Below are 13,753 nucleotides of genomic sequence, written 5' to 3' on the forward strand. Positions count from 1 at the left end.
CACACGAAATTGGCTTTTGCCTAAACTGGTGATGACTGGCTTGCTTTTGTCCATTTTTTTTCTTTTACTTGACACGATAGAAAAATCTCCTGTTTGGCCAGTCTTAACAATCAAAATCTTAAATTATCTTCAGATATGTAGCAGATCAATAATTTAACTGTTTTTAAGTTCTTTCAATTCTCTGATTACGTCATCTGTGCAGAAGTGAGCGACTGTGGCTGTCCAATAATTCAAAATTAGTCCAGGAGCTTATGTTATGGGTTTATAGTAATAATATTTCTGTGATTCCTACACCAATCTGGGTGTCTACATCTATCTGCCTATATAAATCTTCAGACGCATGCCATGAGACATGCCCAGTCACCTATTCCCTATCCCCCCTTTTAATAAAACCCAACCAAAATAAGCAGAATTGACATGAATTAACAGAAGTCCTTGAAACTGAGCACTTCAATTACTAGAAGACAGTTTCTGTTACAAACCACCTGAATGTTCATTTAAAGCAAAGCAAAACAAAACAAACACCTTACCAAGCAATTACTAAACGCCAAGCACAGCACCATGTTACTTAGTTACAAACTATGAAAACTCAAATAATGCCTGGTACATCTTAAAATACAATCCCGGGGGCTAGAAAGATGGCTCAGTAGTTAAGACCATTTTCCGTTTCCTCTAAGAGTGAGCTCCATGGGAACTGACACCCATTTCTGCCCTCTGTGGGCACTGGTTCTCACAAGGCATGCGTTTACTACATAAATATACATTTACACACAAATAAAAAAAATAAATTGCAGGGAACAAAGTGCAATGCAGTTAGGCAGGAAGTGTAACACAATGGTGTAGGTAGCATCCAGCTAGGACAGGGCATGAGGCAATAGGTTTGATCTGCAGCATTTCACTAAGAAGCAGAAGCAAGAGGAGGTCAGCAGTGGCTGCAGCCACTAACCCTAACCCTGTAGCACTTGGGAGCAGAGGCCAACGGATCCCTGTAAATTCAAGGCCAGCCTGGTCCAAAGTGTGAATTCCAGGCCTATACAGAAAAACCTGTCTCGAAAAACAAAAATCAAAAATTAAAAACCAACACCTCCCCCAAATAAAAGAAACAGAAGCAGCATTTATAAGGAATTGACAAGCAGATCTCTGTGAGTTCAAACCCAGCCCAGTCTATACACTAAGTTGTAGACCAGCCAGGGCCACAAAGGGAGACCCTGCCTTAAAAAAGAAAGGGGATGGGGGTAGGGGGAGCAGGAGAAGCAGCAGCAACTTTAGGCACACGCCCATACCCAATACTGTTTCTTACTTTGGAAGAATCTCTGAAAATGGAAAAATGTAGAAATCTTATACTTTTTCTTTTTACTTTGTAGCATAAATGCTTTCATTTTAAATTTTTAAAATGAGAGTTCTGACCAGGTTCCCTAAACATATTAATGGGTTACCTTGAATTCAATGTTCTAATTCCATGTCATCCTATAATATATTAATGCATTATTTTCTAACCGCATCTATATATTTAAAGACACGTTTAAAGGTTGAAGGTATGTGGAGGTAGAGGCAGGTGGCTCTTTGTGAGTTTTAGGTTAGCGTGGTCTATTCAGTAAGTTCTAGGCCAACCAGGGCTACATAAGCAAGACCCTGTCACAAACAAACAGCTTATTAAGAATAAAGTTCTCTGAAACAACTAGATTGATGCTAGCTCATGCTAGGTGGGTGCTAACCTGTAATAGCAAGCAAGCATCTCATAGCAACACAGAAAGTTTACAATATAAACGGGAGTCTATTCGCAACAGGCAGCGCCAGAAGACTCTAGAGACTTTGTAGGACAAATACTGAACATGCACTGCTACTGAGATCCAAGCCAACCTGTTTCTAGTTAGAAATCACTATTTTCAATGTCTTCATCTATATGTCTACTAATGTATAAGACACAGACTTCCATGGGGGCACACCAGTGCCTTGTTCTATTGGGCATTTTGTATGATATCTAATTTTTTCGAAATAGCTGATTACGACTTTATTTATAAAAGAAAATCTTCGTATGTTCAAGCCATCAATATACCTCTTTTGAGTTTTTCATTAATAAGGCTTACCTTCTTTGTATAAACATATAATTATGGATAAAATGTACTGCTGCCTTTGTGTCATAGCTAATAAAGGCAATAATTTTCCTCAGGGTGTTTGAAGGGCTCAAATTAGCTCCATCCTGTCACCACGCAATTTCCTCTCATGTACAAAGGCAGTCTTAAGACGCTCTATGCATAAGCCTTTCTTTATTAAGCCTGCTCTAACTAAAGCCACAGCAGCTGCTTGATAAGTAAAGGCTTGGATCTTGACAGCATCTATCTGGAGCAACTGCTCAGATCACACATCTTCCCTATGCCCATATTTGAAACCAAAGAAATCTTACCAATATGGTCAAGTTTGCCTTTAAAACTGAATATAAAAATTAAGTAGCCAGGCATGGTGAGCACACCTTTAATCCTAGGACTCGGTTTAGGAGGCAGAGGCAGATCCCTGTGAGTTAAAGGCCAGCATGGTCTACAGAGTGAGTGTTCCAGGACAGCCAGGGCTACATGGAGAAATCATCTCAAAAAACCAAAAGGCAAAACAAGCAAAAAACACCCACAAAAAATTATTTACAAGATCATACTCAAAAGTAAAGTTCACCTATAAGCACAGTAATTAAACATGAAATCCAGAAGAAATGATTATCTATTGAGGCTAAGAGGGAAAAGTAATAAGGATTGATTTGTATCTAAGGCACAAACTACTTCTGACTATTCTTAAATTAAGGCTACATGTCAATGAAGTATGTTTGAGACTTTACAGGGTTCTTCAAAATTTGTCGGATAAGGTTTTTAATGCAACTTATTTGTTATGAGCTAGCAACTTACATAAAACTTATTATGGCTAGACATACCATGAAGAAACCTGTATTAATGTGCACATCCCTAAGTAAAATGAGATAGGGTGGTTGAGATGGTATTTACAGGAGAAAAAGAACGTCCAGAGCAGCATATAATTGGCATGAAGGCCAGTTATTCAAGATGGAAGGAAGCATGTGTGTAGATCTAAACATGTGAATGCATGTAAAGTTTGAGTAGGCTAGACAGCACATGGGAAGAGATTTTATTAGAGGAAAAAGATGGTCTATCCCTATCCTTGTCCCTTCACTTCTCTTTTCTTCTCTTCAAGACAGTGTTTCTCTGTGTGGCCAAGGCCGTCCTGGAACTCCCTATGTAGACCAGGCAGAAGCCTTGAACTCAGAGATCCTCCTGGATCTACTTCCAGAGTGTTAGAAAGTAAAGGTGTATGCCTCCATTCCTGGCCCAACAGACTTACTTTCATGATTCTATATTCATTATAACCTCAATCTTACATAAAATCTGGTATAAAAAGTTTTAGGGGAAGCTGGAGAGAGAGCTCAAGCACCTGTTAACTCCAACTTCAGGGAGATTGAACATCTCTGGCCACCACAGGCACTTGCAATCAGGTGCACATACCCACATGGAGACACACAACCACTTGAAAATAATAACAAATCATTAAAATTAATAGTTTTATGGGGCTGGAGAGAAGGCTCAATGGTTAGAGCACTGGCTGGAACACCCCTGAGATCCCACCAGTCCTCCCTCCAATTCTAATCCCCCAGCTCTGGAGCAACCCACCTACTGTGGCCTCTTTGCTTCCATTCCCAGGAGTCAACACAGATCCTGGTAGCACACCCAGTTTGCCTTCCTCCTATGGACCCTCTGAGCAACAGCGACTTCTCACCCACTTCTTAGTGTCAACTTCCAATACATCCTCCACTGGGGTCCAGTGGTCACACCTGGCAGACTGAGAAGCATTCCCTACCAGGTAACCCACAGGCACCACAATCCAAGAACCTGAGAGGGCAACAGAAACCAAGGAAGAGAATAACCACCCAATAAAGACAAGACCAGATATCAGCATTTAGAATTACAATCATCCCAAACACAGATGCCTATATACCAGCATAAGAACACATTTACTAACAGCCAGGACAATACATCTCTGTTAGCAACTAGCAATCCTGAGCAGGCCCCGAGTAATGCAATAGCTGAAGCACAAGACAAAGACTTCAAAATGCTACGAATATGTTCAAGGTCCCTAAAGAGGACATGAAGAAACCCACGAAAACACAAACAGTGGAATGAAATGAAGAAAACAGCTAAAAACATGAGAGTAGAAATAGAACCAATAAAGAAAACCCAAACTGAGGGAAAACTAGAAATGAAAAGTTTAGCAACTTCAAAACAAAACTCAGAGGCAAGCCTCAACAACAGAATGCAAGAGATGGAAGGGAGAATCTCAGGCACTGAGTATAAGATAGCAGAAATGGACGACTTGTAAAACTAACTTTTATTGGCCTGATGTAATTACTGTCTCCGAGGCTTACTGCCTTTACCTGCTAACCTGGGCCTAGTCCTAGAAATTTCTACCTTCCATATAATCAATCCTATCTACGCTAGAATGTTTTCAGCCTCAGAATTGCTGCTGAATAAGCTCACCCTTTCTAGCTCTTTCTGATTTCTGACTGGCTGGTTCAATTGTTGTGGCTTAAAGACTTCTCCACATTAACTGATTCAATATGGCTTCTTTTTTGGCCTCTCCTGAATTTCCTTTTAGCTTGATAATAACTTTGACAGTATGCTCTAGTCTTCTGGCTCCTTCTCATGCTCTGGTTTGCTCTGCTTCACCCGTGTCTAGCTTGTTCTCTCTGTAATCTCTCTCCATAGCTGTCCCAGTAAAACTACCTCCATCTTCATCTTTCCCTACGCTGCTCTCTCTCTCTCTCTCTCTTTTTTTTTTTTTTGGTTCTTTTTTTCGGAGCTGGGGACCGAACCCAGGGCCTTGCGCTTCCTAGGCAAGCGCTCTACCACTGAGCTAATCCCCAGCCCCCCTACGCTGCTCTCTTAAATAGCTTCCTGTTCCTCTCTTTTTGGAGAGTTGGGCATATGCTATTCTGTCAAATCTTCTTTCATTCATCACTTCGTTTGCCATTCAATTACACATCACTTTTAAAGATGGGTGCTTCCTTACACAAACTAACTTTTCCCTGTTTGGGATTAAAAATATGTGGTCTATGTTGACCAAAGGGATTAAAAGGTGCACACTAAAAGCTAAGCCACACTACAACTAGAAACAGATTTTTCAATGGAAAACACAATCTTGGGGCTCACATGTGATCAATGTTCTACAACTCCTTGGTCAAAGAAAATGTCAAATCTATTTAAAAAAAATTTAGGCAGGAAGCCTCTAGGAAATCTGGGATAGTATGAAAAGACCAAATCTACAAATAATAAGAATATGAAAGTAGAAACCCTTGTCAAAAGTATAGGAAATATTTTCACAAGACAATCAAACAGAAGAAAATTTCTGCAACCCAAAGGAGGCGAAGCTTAGGAGCATACAGAACACCAAATAACCTGGATCAAGAGAAATTCTCCACAATATATTATAATTAAAACACTAAATATACAGAATGAAGAAAGAATACTAAAAACTACAAGGGGAAAAGGCCAAATAACATATAAAGGCAGAATCAGAATTATTAAAATAACACCTGACTTCTCAAAGGAGATACTAAAAGCCAGAAGAGCCCAGACAGATGTTCTACAAACTCTAAGAGACCACAGATGCCAGTCCAAATTATACCCAGCAAAACTTTCCATCACAATTGATGAAGAAAGGGACTCAACTACAGAAGCGAATTTAAGCAGTATCTATCTACAAATCTAGCTCTACAGGAGTTAGAAGGAAAATTTTCACCTGAAGAGGTTAACAAAGAAAACAGAGAGAAAATAATATCAGGCCAGTAAATCAAAGGGTGGCAGGGTACACCACAACAAAATACTCCCAATTCACTAATTAAAAGACACAGACTAAGAGACTGGATTAAAAAACGGGATCCATCCTGCTGCTACTTCTAAGAAATACACTTTAACATCAAGGATAGACATCACCTCAAGGAGAAAGTATGAAAAATGATTATTACAAGCAAATGGACATGAGAAGCAAACTGGTATTGCCATTATAATATCTGATAAAAGAGACTTCAAGTCAAAACTAACCAGAAGAGACAGAAAGGCTATATACTCAAAGGAAATAGCCACCAAGAGAATACTGCAATTCTAAATTCTAAACATTCATGCATCAAACATAAGGATAACCAAGTTCATAAAAGAAACACTACTACAGCTTAAACCACACTGATCTCACACAATGATACTGGGTGAGATACTTGGTCAATACCCAACTCTTGCCAATAGACAGGTCATCTGGACAAAAACTAGAGAAATGCTGGAGCTAAATGATATGACAAACCAAAATGACCTAACAGATATTTATGGAGCATTCTACCCATACACCAGAGTACAGTCTTTTTTCAGCACCTCATGGGTTGAAACTGACCACAAACTATAGATCCTTTCATATATGCATGTATTTTAGGAAGCTTCTATATTAGGCTTCTCTGTACTGCTCAAATGGACCTAACCTCTGTGGTTATATGAATTGCAGATTGCTTATTAAAGACTAGGAAGCAGGGTTTGGGGATTAGCTCAGTGGTAGAGTGCTTGCCTAGCAACCGCAAGGCCCTGGGTTCGGTCCCCAGCTCCGAAGGGGAAAAAAAAAAAAAAGACTTAGAAGCAAAAAACCAGATACATAAGCACATTGGTCTTTCAAAGTGAAGCCTTCTTGCTGCCATGAAGTATAACCATCACAGGAGCCAGGCCAGAAAGAAATCCATTTATATGCTGAGATGCTAAAGTCTAATAATAGCACATTAGTTTACAGACATAAGATAAATCTGTATGCCTTACAATAAAGCTAACACATTAATACCAAACAACAGGATAGTAGTTTCACAAAAATTTTTAACTATTATTCATGCAATAAAATATAATTCACATTTCTGAATTTGCCAATGTTACCTTTAATTTCTACACTTCAAATCCACATTAGTCAAGAAGACACACAGAAAAAAGGACATGGAATATACACACATGCCACATTCTTTTTAAGCCTCTTTTAAGCATCTTAAGCTTTAAATCATTAGCAGAACATTTTCAAATGCACCTAAGACCTCTTATTTGGTTTTACAGACACAAATAAGCTTCAGCATAGCTTAGCAGGTTGTACATTTCCCAGGCTATTTCAGCAAGACTAGAGGTTTATGACATATGATTGGCTTAGCTAAAGTAAAATTATGGAAAGCGCTAGCTGCAAGACCACTCTGCAGCAATGAGTCAGTTTCAACTTCCCAGTGCAACTTGCCCGAGTTGCTTGACTTCTACCTATGTGTAGATCCCAGAAGCACAAAGGTACTGCAGCTTTATCTTTTGTAAATACCCCAAATCTATTGCTATTAATTGTGAACAGTGATTCAATGCCATCAGGCAACAGTCTTCATGGTGGATTATCACAAAACAAGTTGACAGGTAGCACTTACACTTAAACCCCCATGCCAATAAGTTTAGGGAAGAGTTGTCCTTACCTGCCCTTCAGGTTCTCAAGCTCCCTGTGATGCAACATGCTTCGCATGTGTTCATCCATCTCCTTCAAAACAAAACAAGGCAGATTAAGCCAAAGGGATTGCTGGGGGTATGGTGGGCCTGGCAGCGTGGTGGATAGAGTTTCTCTGTAGATATTCAGTTAATAATTTGGGTTATGAAGCTGGAGAAATGGCTCAGTGGTTAAGAGAACCAGTTGCTTTTCCAGAGGACTGGAGTTCAAGTCCCAGCACCCATGTCAGGTGGTTGGTTCACTTCTACCTGTATCCAGTGGGAGGCCTGGGGTGAGGATCTCATACCCTCTTCTGGCAAACACCCCCACATATACATTGCATAAACTCATAAAACACATACACATGTCTGGGGGAAAAAAGTTAAAAAAATTATTTTAAAACAATTTGAAGTTTCTAGGTCAAAAAATTTTGTGATTACTCTTTTCAATTTAAAGCCAACATTGGTTTCATATTAAATAATTCTCTGGCTGTATTTCATGCTAATTTTTATTTTGTGGGGTAGGGTCTGAGACTAGGCAGGCCTTGACATTACGTGACCTTGAATTCTTAGTCTTCTCAACTCCATCTGGTACAAGGATTATAGGGGAACATGGCCATAGCTGGCTCTCATTTATGAAAGAGGAATATTTAGGTATTTTAAGTGGTAAGGCTGGCCTGCATTTGCACTAGGATTATAGCAAGAGCATCACAGCGTAATCTACACAAGGAACTCTAGTTCATCCAGGACCATACAGAAAACGCCACGGGGCCAACAAGACAAGGACTCGGCAGGTAAGGGCCTTGCTGCTGAGCCTGATGACCTGGGTTTGAACCTTGGAGGCCACATGGTGAAAGTAAAGCATCTATCTTCCAATGTGCACTACGGTATATGGGTGCAGAAGTATGCGTATCCAGTGTGTGTGGTCAAACACACACATACAATGCTTTTTTTTTTAAATTCTTTTTTTTTAAGATTTATTTATTTATTTTGTATATGAGTACACTGTAGCTGTCTTCAGACACACCAGGAAAGGGCATCGGATCCCATTACAGATGGCTGTGAGCCACCATGTGGTTGCTGGGATTTGAACTCAGGACCTCTGGAAGAGCAGTCGGTGCTCCTAACCACTGAGCCATCTCTCCAGCCCCATACAATGCTTTTTAAAGTCTTTCAAATCGGGCTGGAGAGATGGCTCAGCGGTTAAGAGCCCCGACTGCTCTTCCAGCAACCACATAGTGGCTCACAACCATCTGTAAAGAGATCTGGTGCCCTCTTCTGGTGTGTCTGAAGACAGCTACAGTGTACTTATATATAATAAATGAATAAATCTTTAAAAAAAAAATAAAGTCTTTCAAATCACTTAGCTTTTAAAACTATTTGGTTACTTTATGTGTTATGCTTTGGGGACTGGAAAGATGGCTCAGCAGTTAAGATCTCTGGATGATCTTATAGAAGTCCCAGGTTCAGTTCCCAGCACCTACATGGCAGCTTACAACTACCTATAACTACAGTTCTAGAACATCCTCTTTTGACCTCTTTGGGTACCAGGCATGCACATGGTACACAGACAGACAGACAAGTAAGCAAAAAGCACATACACATAAAAGAAAATGAGTAAGTCTAAAAAGTTGTTTTTTAAAAGCTTGTTTTGGAGAACTAGGGAGATAGCTAGATTAGATAAGAGCGCTTATTGCTCAAATATGAGGATCTGAGTTGACTCCCTGGTACCACAGACAAAAGCTCAGCCAGCGCACATGAAGCCTCACCTACACTAGAACACAGAATGCGCAGTCTTCCTCCTCACACATTTGTCCTTCTTTCCTTCATGCTATGTGCTCCATCTGTGGATATTCAGGATACTCTTCCTGAATATCAACACTTCCTCTGCTACACTACATCCTGTCTGTTTAATAGTGCCCTATTCAGACGAGGCTGGCCTCAAACTCAAGATCCCCCTGCGTCTACTTCCAAGTCCTGGAACTGTAGGTATGCATTACTGTACCTGGCTGCACTGTACTTTTCTTGAGTCTGGACACACACAAGAAGCAAGAGAATGTAATAAATGCAGTATTGTTAAACATCTGAATCGAGAAGTACATAATTTGGGAACTAAGGATGTAATTGAAAGTTAGACTATTTCCCTAGTACACATGAAGATTCCTGTGGTAGACACCACAAAGTAAAATTTCATAAACTTATAAAATCTCAATTAACCTGAATTTTAAGATATTTTCTCAGGGTTGGGGATTTAGCTCAGTGGTAGAGCGCTTGTCTAGAAAGCGCAAGGCCCTGGGTTCGGTCCCCAGCTCTGAAAAAAAGAAAGAAAGAAAAAAAAAAAGATATTTTTCTCTTGGGCTGGAGAGATGGCTCAGTGGTTGAGAGCATTGACTGCTCTTCCAGAGGTCCTGAGTTCAAATCCCAGCAATTACCTGGCTCACAACCATCTGAAATGAGATCTGATGCCCTCTTCGGTTGTGTCTGAAAACATCGATAGTGTACTCACATACACAAAATAAATCTTAAAAAAAAAAAAGATATTTACTCTTTAACTGGTTGCTAACTGAAGTTCTCTAAATCATGTACTCTCAAGTACCTTAAATTCTGGGTAGAGGTTGGTTACTGGCTTTTGAGACTAATTAAAAAGCACAAATAAGACATTTTCATGCAGTGGGAAAGGATGCAGCCTAGCTGGGAGAATGCTTGCCTAGCATGCAGAGACCACGGATGTGCTCTGCAGCGCTATGTGACAGCGTGACAACTGAAGCTGTGACTCCAGAGTCTGGGGTCAGCAGCAGGCGACTGTTACAGTCTGAGTCAGTGTACATAGAGAGCTTTAGTGTAAACAGACAATCAGATTTTAACACTTTAAATTCCTAAATACCAAGTTTAAGCTATCTTAGATGATCCAGGCACTGTCTCTTTGTTGTTACCTTTTTTGAGCCGTACACGATGTGGCACAATATGCATTTTCGCTCTCGTACCATAGTGACCAGATCTGAAGCACTCAATATCAACCTGCATGAGGAAATAGCATTTAGTAACCTTTCCAGAGATCAACTTCAACTCACTTTCCACTCTGCCCCCCCCCAATCTTTCAATCTCAATAATGTAATTTCCAGCTTTTACCAAAGTTTAAAAAACAAAACTTTTGAGTGTCACCCCCCCCCGCACCCCTATGAACGTCCCCTTCCCCCATGCGGCAGTTCTTGTCACCCCTACTGAAATACACCCAGCTCTCAAGACATTTCTCATTGCCAAGGCTCTTATCTATCACAGCACAGCCCTTGGCATAGCCCCCATTTCCATTCTCTCCTGTAGTTTTGTTTTGTTTTTGATTTTGTTTTCTTAAAATCACAGCTGAAGATTCTAACAAGATTGGTAGCAAGGTAGTGTTTAGTCTTTAATCCCAGCACTTGGGAGGCAGAAGCAAGTGAGTTCCAGGCCAGCCAAGGCCACATAGACAGGCCCTGTCTCAAATAAAAATCAAATCTAAATTATGTTATTTTTTTTGCTTAGGTCCTTGCCATGCCTACCAATCTGTTTCTCCCCTTACCTAACATACCTCTCGGTCACCTGGACTGAGTGACACTTCTGGGAGGGCATTGCATTGCACAGAGTAGGTCTCACTAAAAAGTAAAAAGGTATGTGGCCTCTAGTTAAGGCGTTTTTAGTATACTGGGTGCCCTAATAGGGAGATGAGAGGCAGACACAGGATAGTCTCCCGAAGTCTGTAGGCCAGGTAGTCTGGCTTATATAGCAAAGAGACTGTCTCACACAGGGTGGAAATACAAGACTAACACAGAAAAGATGTCCTCTGATCTCTACATGAATGCATGCCCACAACACTACTGACCAAGCACTTAGACACATAGCCTTTCTGAAAAAAGAACATTAAAATCTTTAATGAATGTTTATTTCATCTTTTAATTTACATCAATATAATTTTAAGTAAATTTAAACTTACTTATAATTTCTGCTGGAAGAACTTTGAAGCTGATACCATGTGCAAATACATTTATGACTGTTTGTACCCAATAATGAATCTTTTGAAAGATTTTTAATTATGTGTACTTGTGTGTTTGCATGGCGGTATGTCCATGTGAGTGCAAATACTGCTGAAGCCTAGAAGATGTTGAGATTCTCTAGAGCTGAAGATTCATGCAGTCAGTGACCCATCTGATGTGAGTCCTTTGCAAGAGCAGTGAGTGGTCTCCCATCCAACCATCTTTTGCAGACTGCTGGACAATGTCTGTTCACCCACTAAAGTACGACATGACAGCATCACTCTTAACCAACCAATCTCATCCTCTAGGACCACTAGAATAGGAGTGCAAATGGGGTCTACGGTGGATCTCGGCATTCAGGTTAGAATTTCATCAACAGACTTTAACTAAGCTGAGAACTCTATGCAGATGGTCTTCCTGTCACCTCCTACAGGAATGCTACAGGAATGCACTGGGGACTTTTTTTTTAGTACTAGTTATGGTACCCGGTAGAGATGATCTTTTTGTATAGTTATGTAATGCTGACTTCTCTGCCGGCAGTGAGTAGAATGCATACTGGATTTTGGTATTGTTATTTTTATTGGCTCATCTCATGCCTGGGTATTTTGTACAATACTCTTTCTCTCACTTTCAGAAGAGATTGAACTTTGGGAAAGAGCAAGAGGCAGGAACATTGGCAAGACTGACACAGAAAGAAACATACTAGAAACTGAGATAACAAGCCATGAGGCAGACACAGAATAATTAAGTTGTAAGCGCTACTTGGGAACCAGAGTAACCAAAGGCCTAAAGCTATTTTAAATAAGTATGTCTCCACGTCATTATTCAGAGCTGGGGAGGGCATGGAAAGGCCGTATGGATATAGTACCCAGTACCACACAAATGCCTGGCACATGCTCTGTCACTGAACTTTATCTCCAAAGATGAACATACATTTCCCAAAGGGCTTGGACAATGTACAAACTGGGTGGCTTCTGTTTATCTGTGCTGGGTTTTTTAGAGATTTTGAGACAGCCTCTCATCGCTGACCATCATCGTTGGATCTCATCATGGTTGGAGATGGCTCAGTGGTCAAGAGCACCTACTGCTCTTCAGAGGACCCAAGCTCGATCTTGCACCTTTGTCAAGCACCTCACAACTACCTGCAACTCCAGTTCCACGGGGTCCAACACCTCTGGCCGCTACAAGCATCTGTACTGACATGCACATAACCACACTCAAGCACACATATATCATCAAATAAGCTCTTAAAAATAGCTTCCAGGGCCGGGAGTTGGAGAGGGTTAAAAGCACCAACTGCTCTTCCAGAGGACCTGGGTCCAACTCACAGGACAGCTCACAAGCGGCTGTAACTCCAGTTCTGGGGAACTATTCCTGCTTCTGTGGATGCTAAGCATGCATGTGGTTCACAGACATACATGAAGCAAAACACCCGTAAACCTAAAACTCAATGATTTTTAAAAAGCTTCCACCATTTTTTTTAAAGATTTGTTTATTTTATGTATCTGAGTACACTGTCACTATCTTCAGACACACCAGAAGAGGGCATCAGATCTCGTTACAGATGGTTGTGAGCCACCATGTGGTTGCTGGGATTTGAACTCAAGACCTCTGGAAGAACAGTCAGTGCTCTTAACCACTGAGCCATCTCTCCAGCCCAGCTTCCACCATTTATATTTTACATGGAGATGGAGCCACCTTGGGAGATGTGCAACACAGTCTGCCATTTGAGTTGAAACAGGTGTCTTGATATAATTGGGAAAATTGCCCTTTTCCTCCTTCGAGCCTTTTACATATTTTCCACAATACCCTCTGGTTACTCAGCTAATACGGATGAACAGAGATCTTTGTCTTCTTTACTTTATGAATGATGTTTATTAGGACAGAAAAAAATATTTTTGAGGTTATAAATATAACTTATGTGAAGTGCTTGCTTACCTACTATGAATCAAATTCTGGTTTTAATCCCAAAGACTGTGGGCTGAGGAAGCAGCTCAGCAGTAAAAGGCTTTCCTAGTTAATAGGCCTAAGGCTCTACCCTAAACATTGAACAGATCTTTACCCAGTTTCACAAATATCTCCCATTCACCTTCATCCTTCCTAGAAAGAAATGCAAACTATGCTCCTGCCTTTGTTTTCTATAACTGTGAAGATATCAAGATGTGAATATTTATTTAGATGTATGAGTGCTCTATTTACAGGTATGCTTGCACAGCAGAAGAG

General features: G+C 40.5%; 1 protein-coding gene across 5 annotated transcripts in view; it reads right to left on the reverse strand.

The window, feature by feature from the left end:
- Window positions 1-13,753, reverse strand: part of Zfp106 (zinc finger protein 106) — a 51,371-nt gene that overhangs the window by 32,397 nt on the left and 5,221 nt on the right. For all 5 annotated transcript variants that reach the window (NM_001419871.1, XM_087654501.1, XM_087654500.1 and 2 more), the window contains 2 exon segments: window positions 7,517-7,578; window positions 10,457-10,541. In NM_001419871.1, the coding sequence (NP_001406800.1) occupies window positions 7,517-7,578; window positions 10,457-10,510 (116 nt within the window). In that variant the 5' untranslated portion in view covers window positions 10,511-10,541.

The sequence above is a fragment of the Rattus norvegicus genome, chromosome 3, assembly GCF_021556685.1.
Source record: "Rattus norvegicus strain SHRSP/BbbUtx chromosome 3, alternate assembly SHRSP_T2T, whole genome shotgun sequence".
In the NCBI taxonomy this organism is placed as follows: domain Eukaryota; kingdom Metazoa; phylum Chordata; class Mammalia; order Rodentia; family Muridae; genus Rattus; species Rattus norvegicus.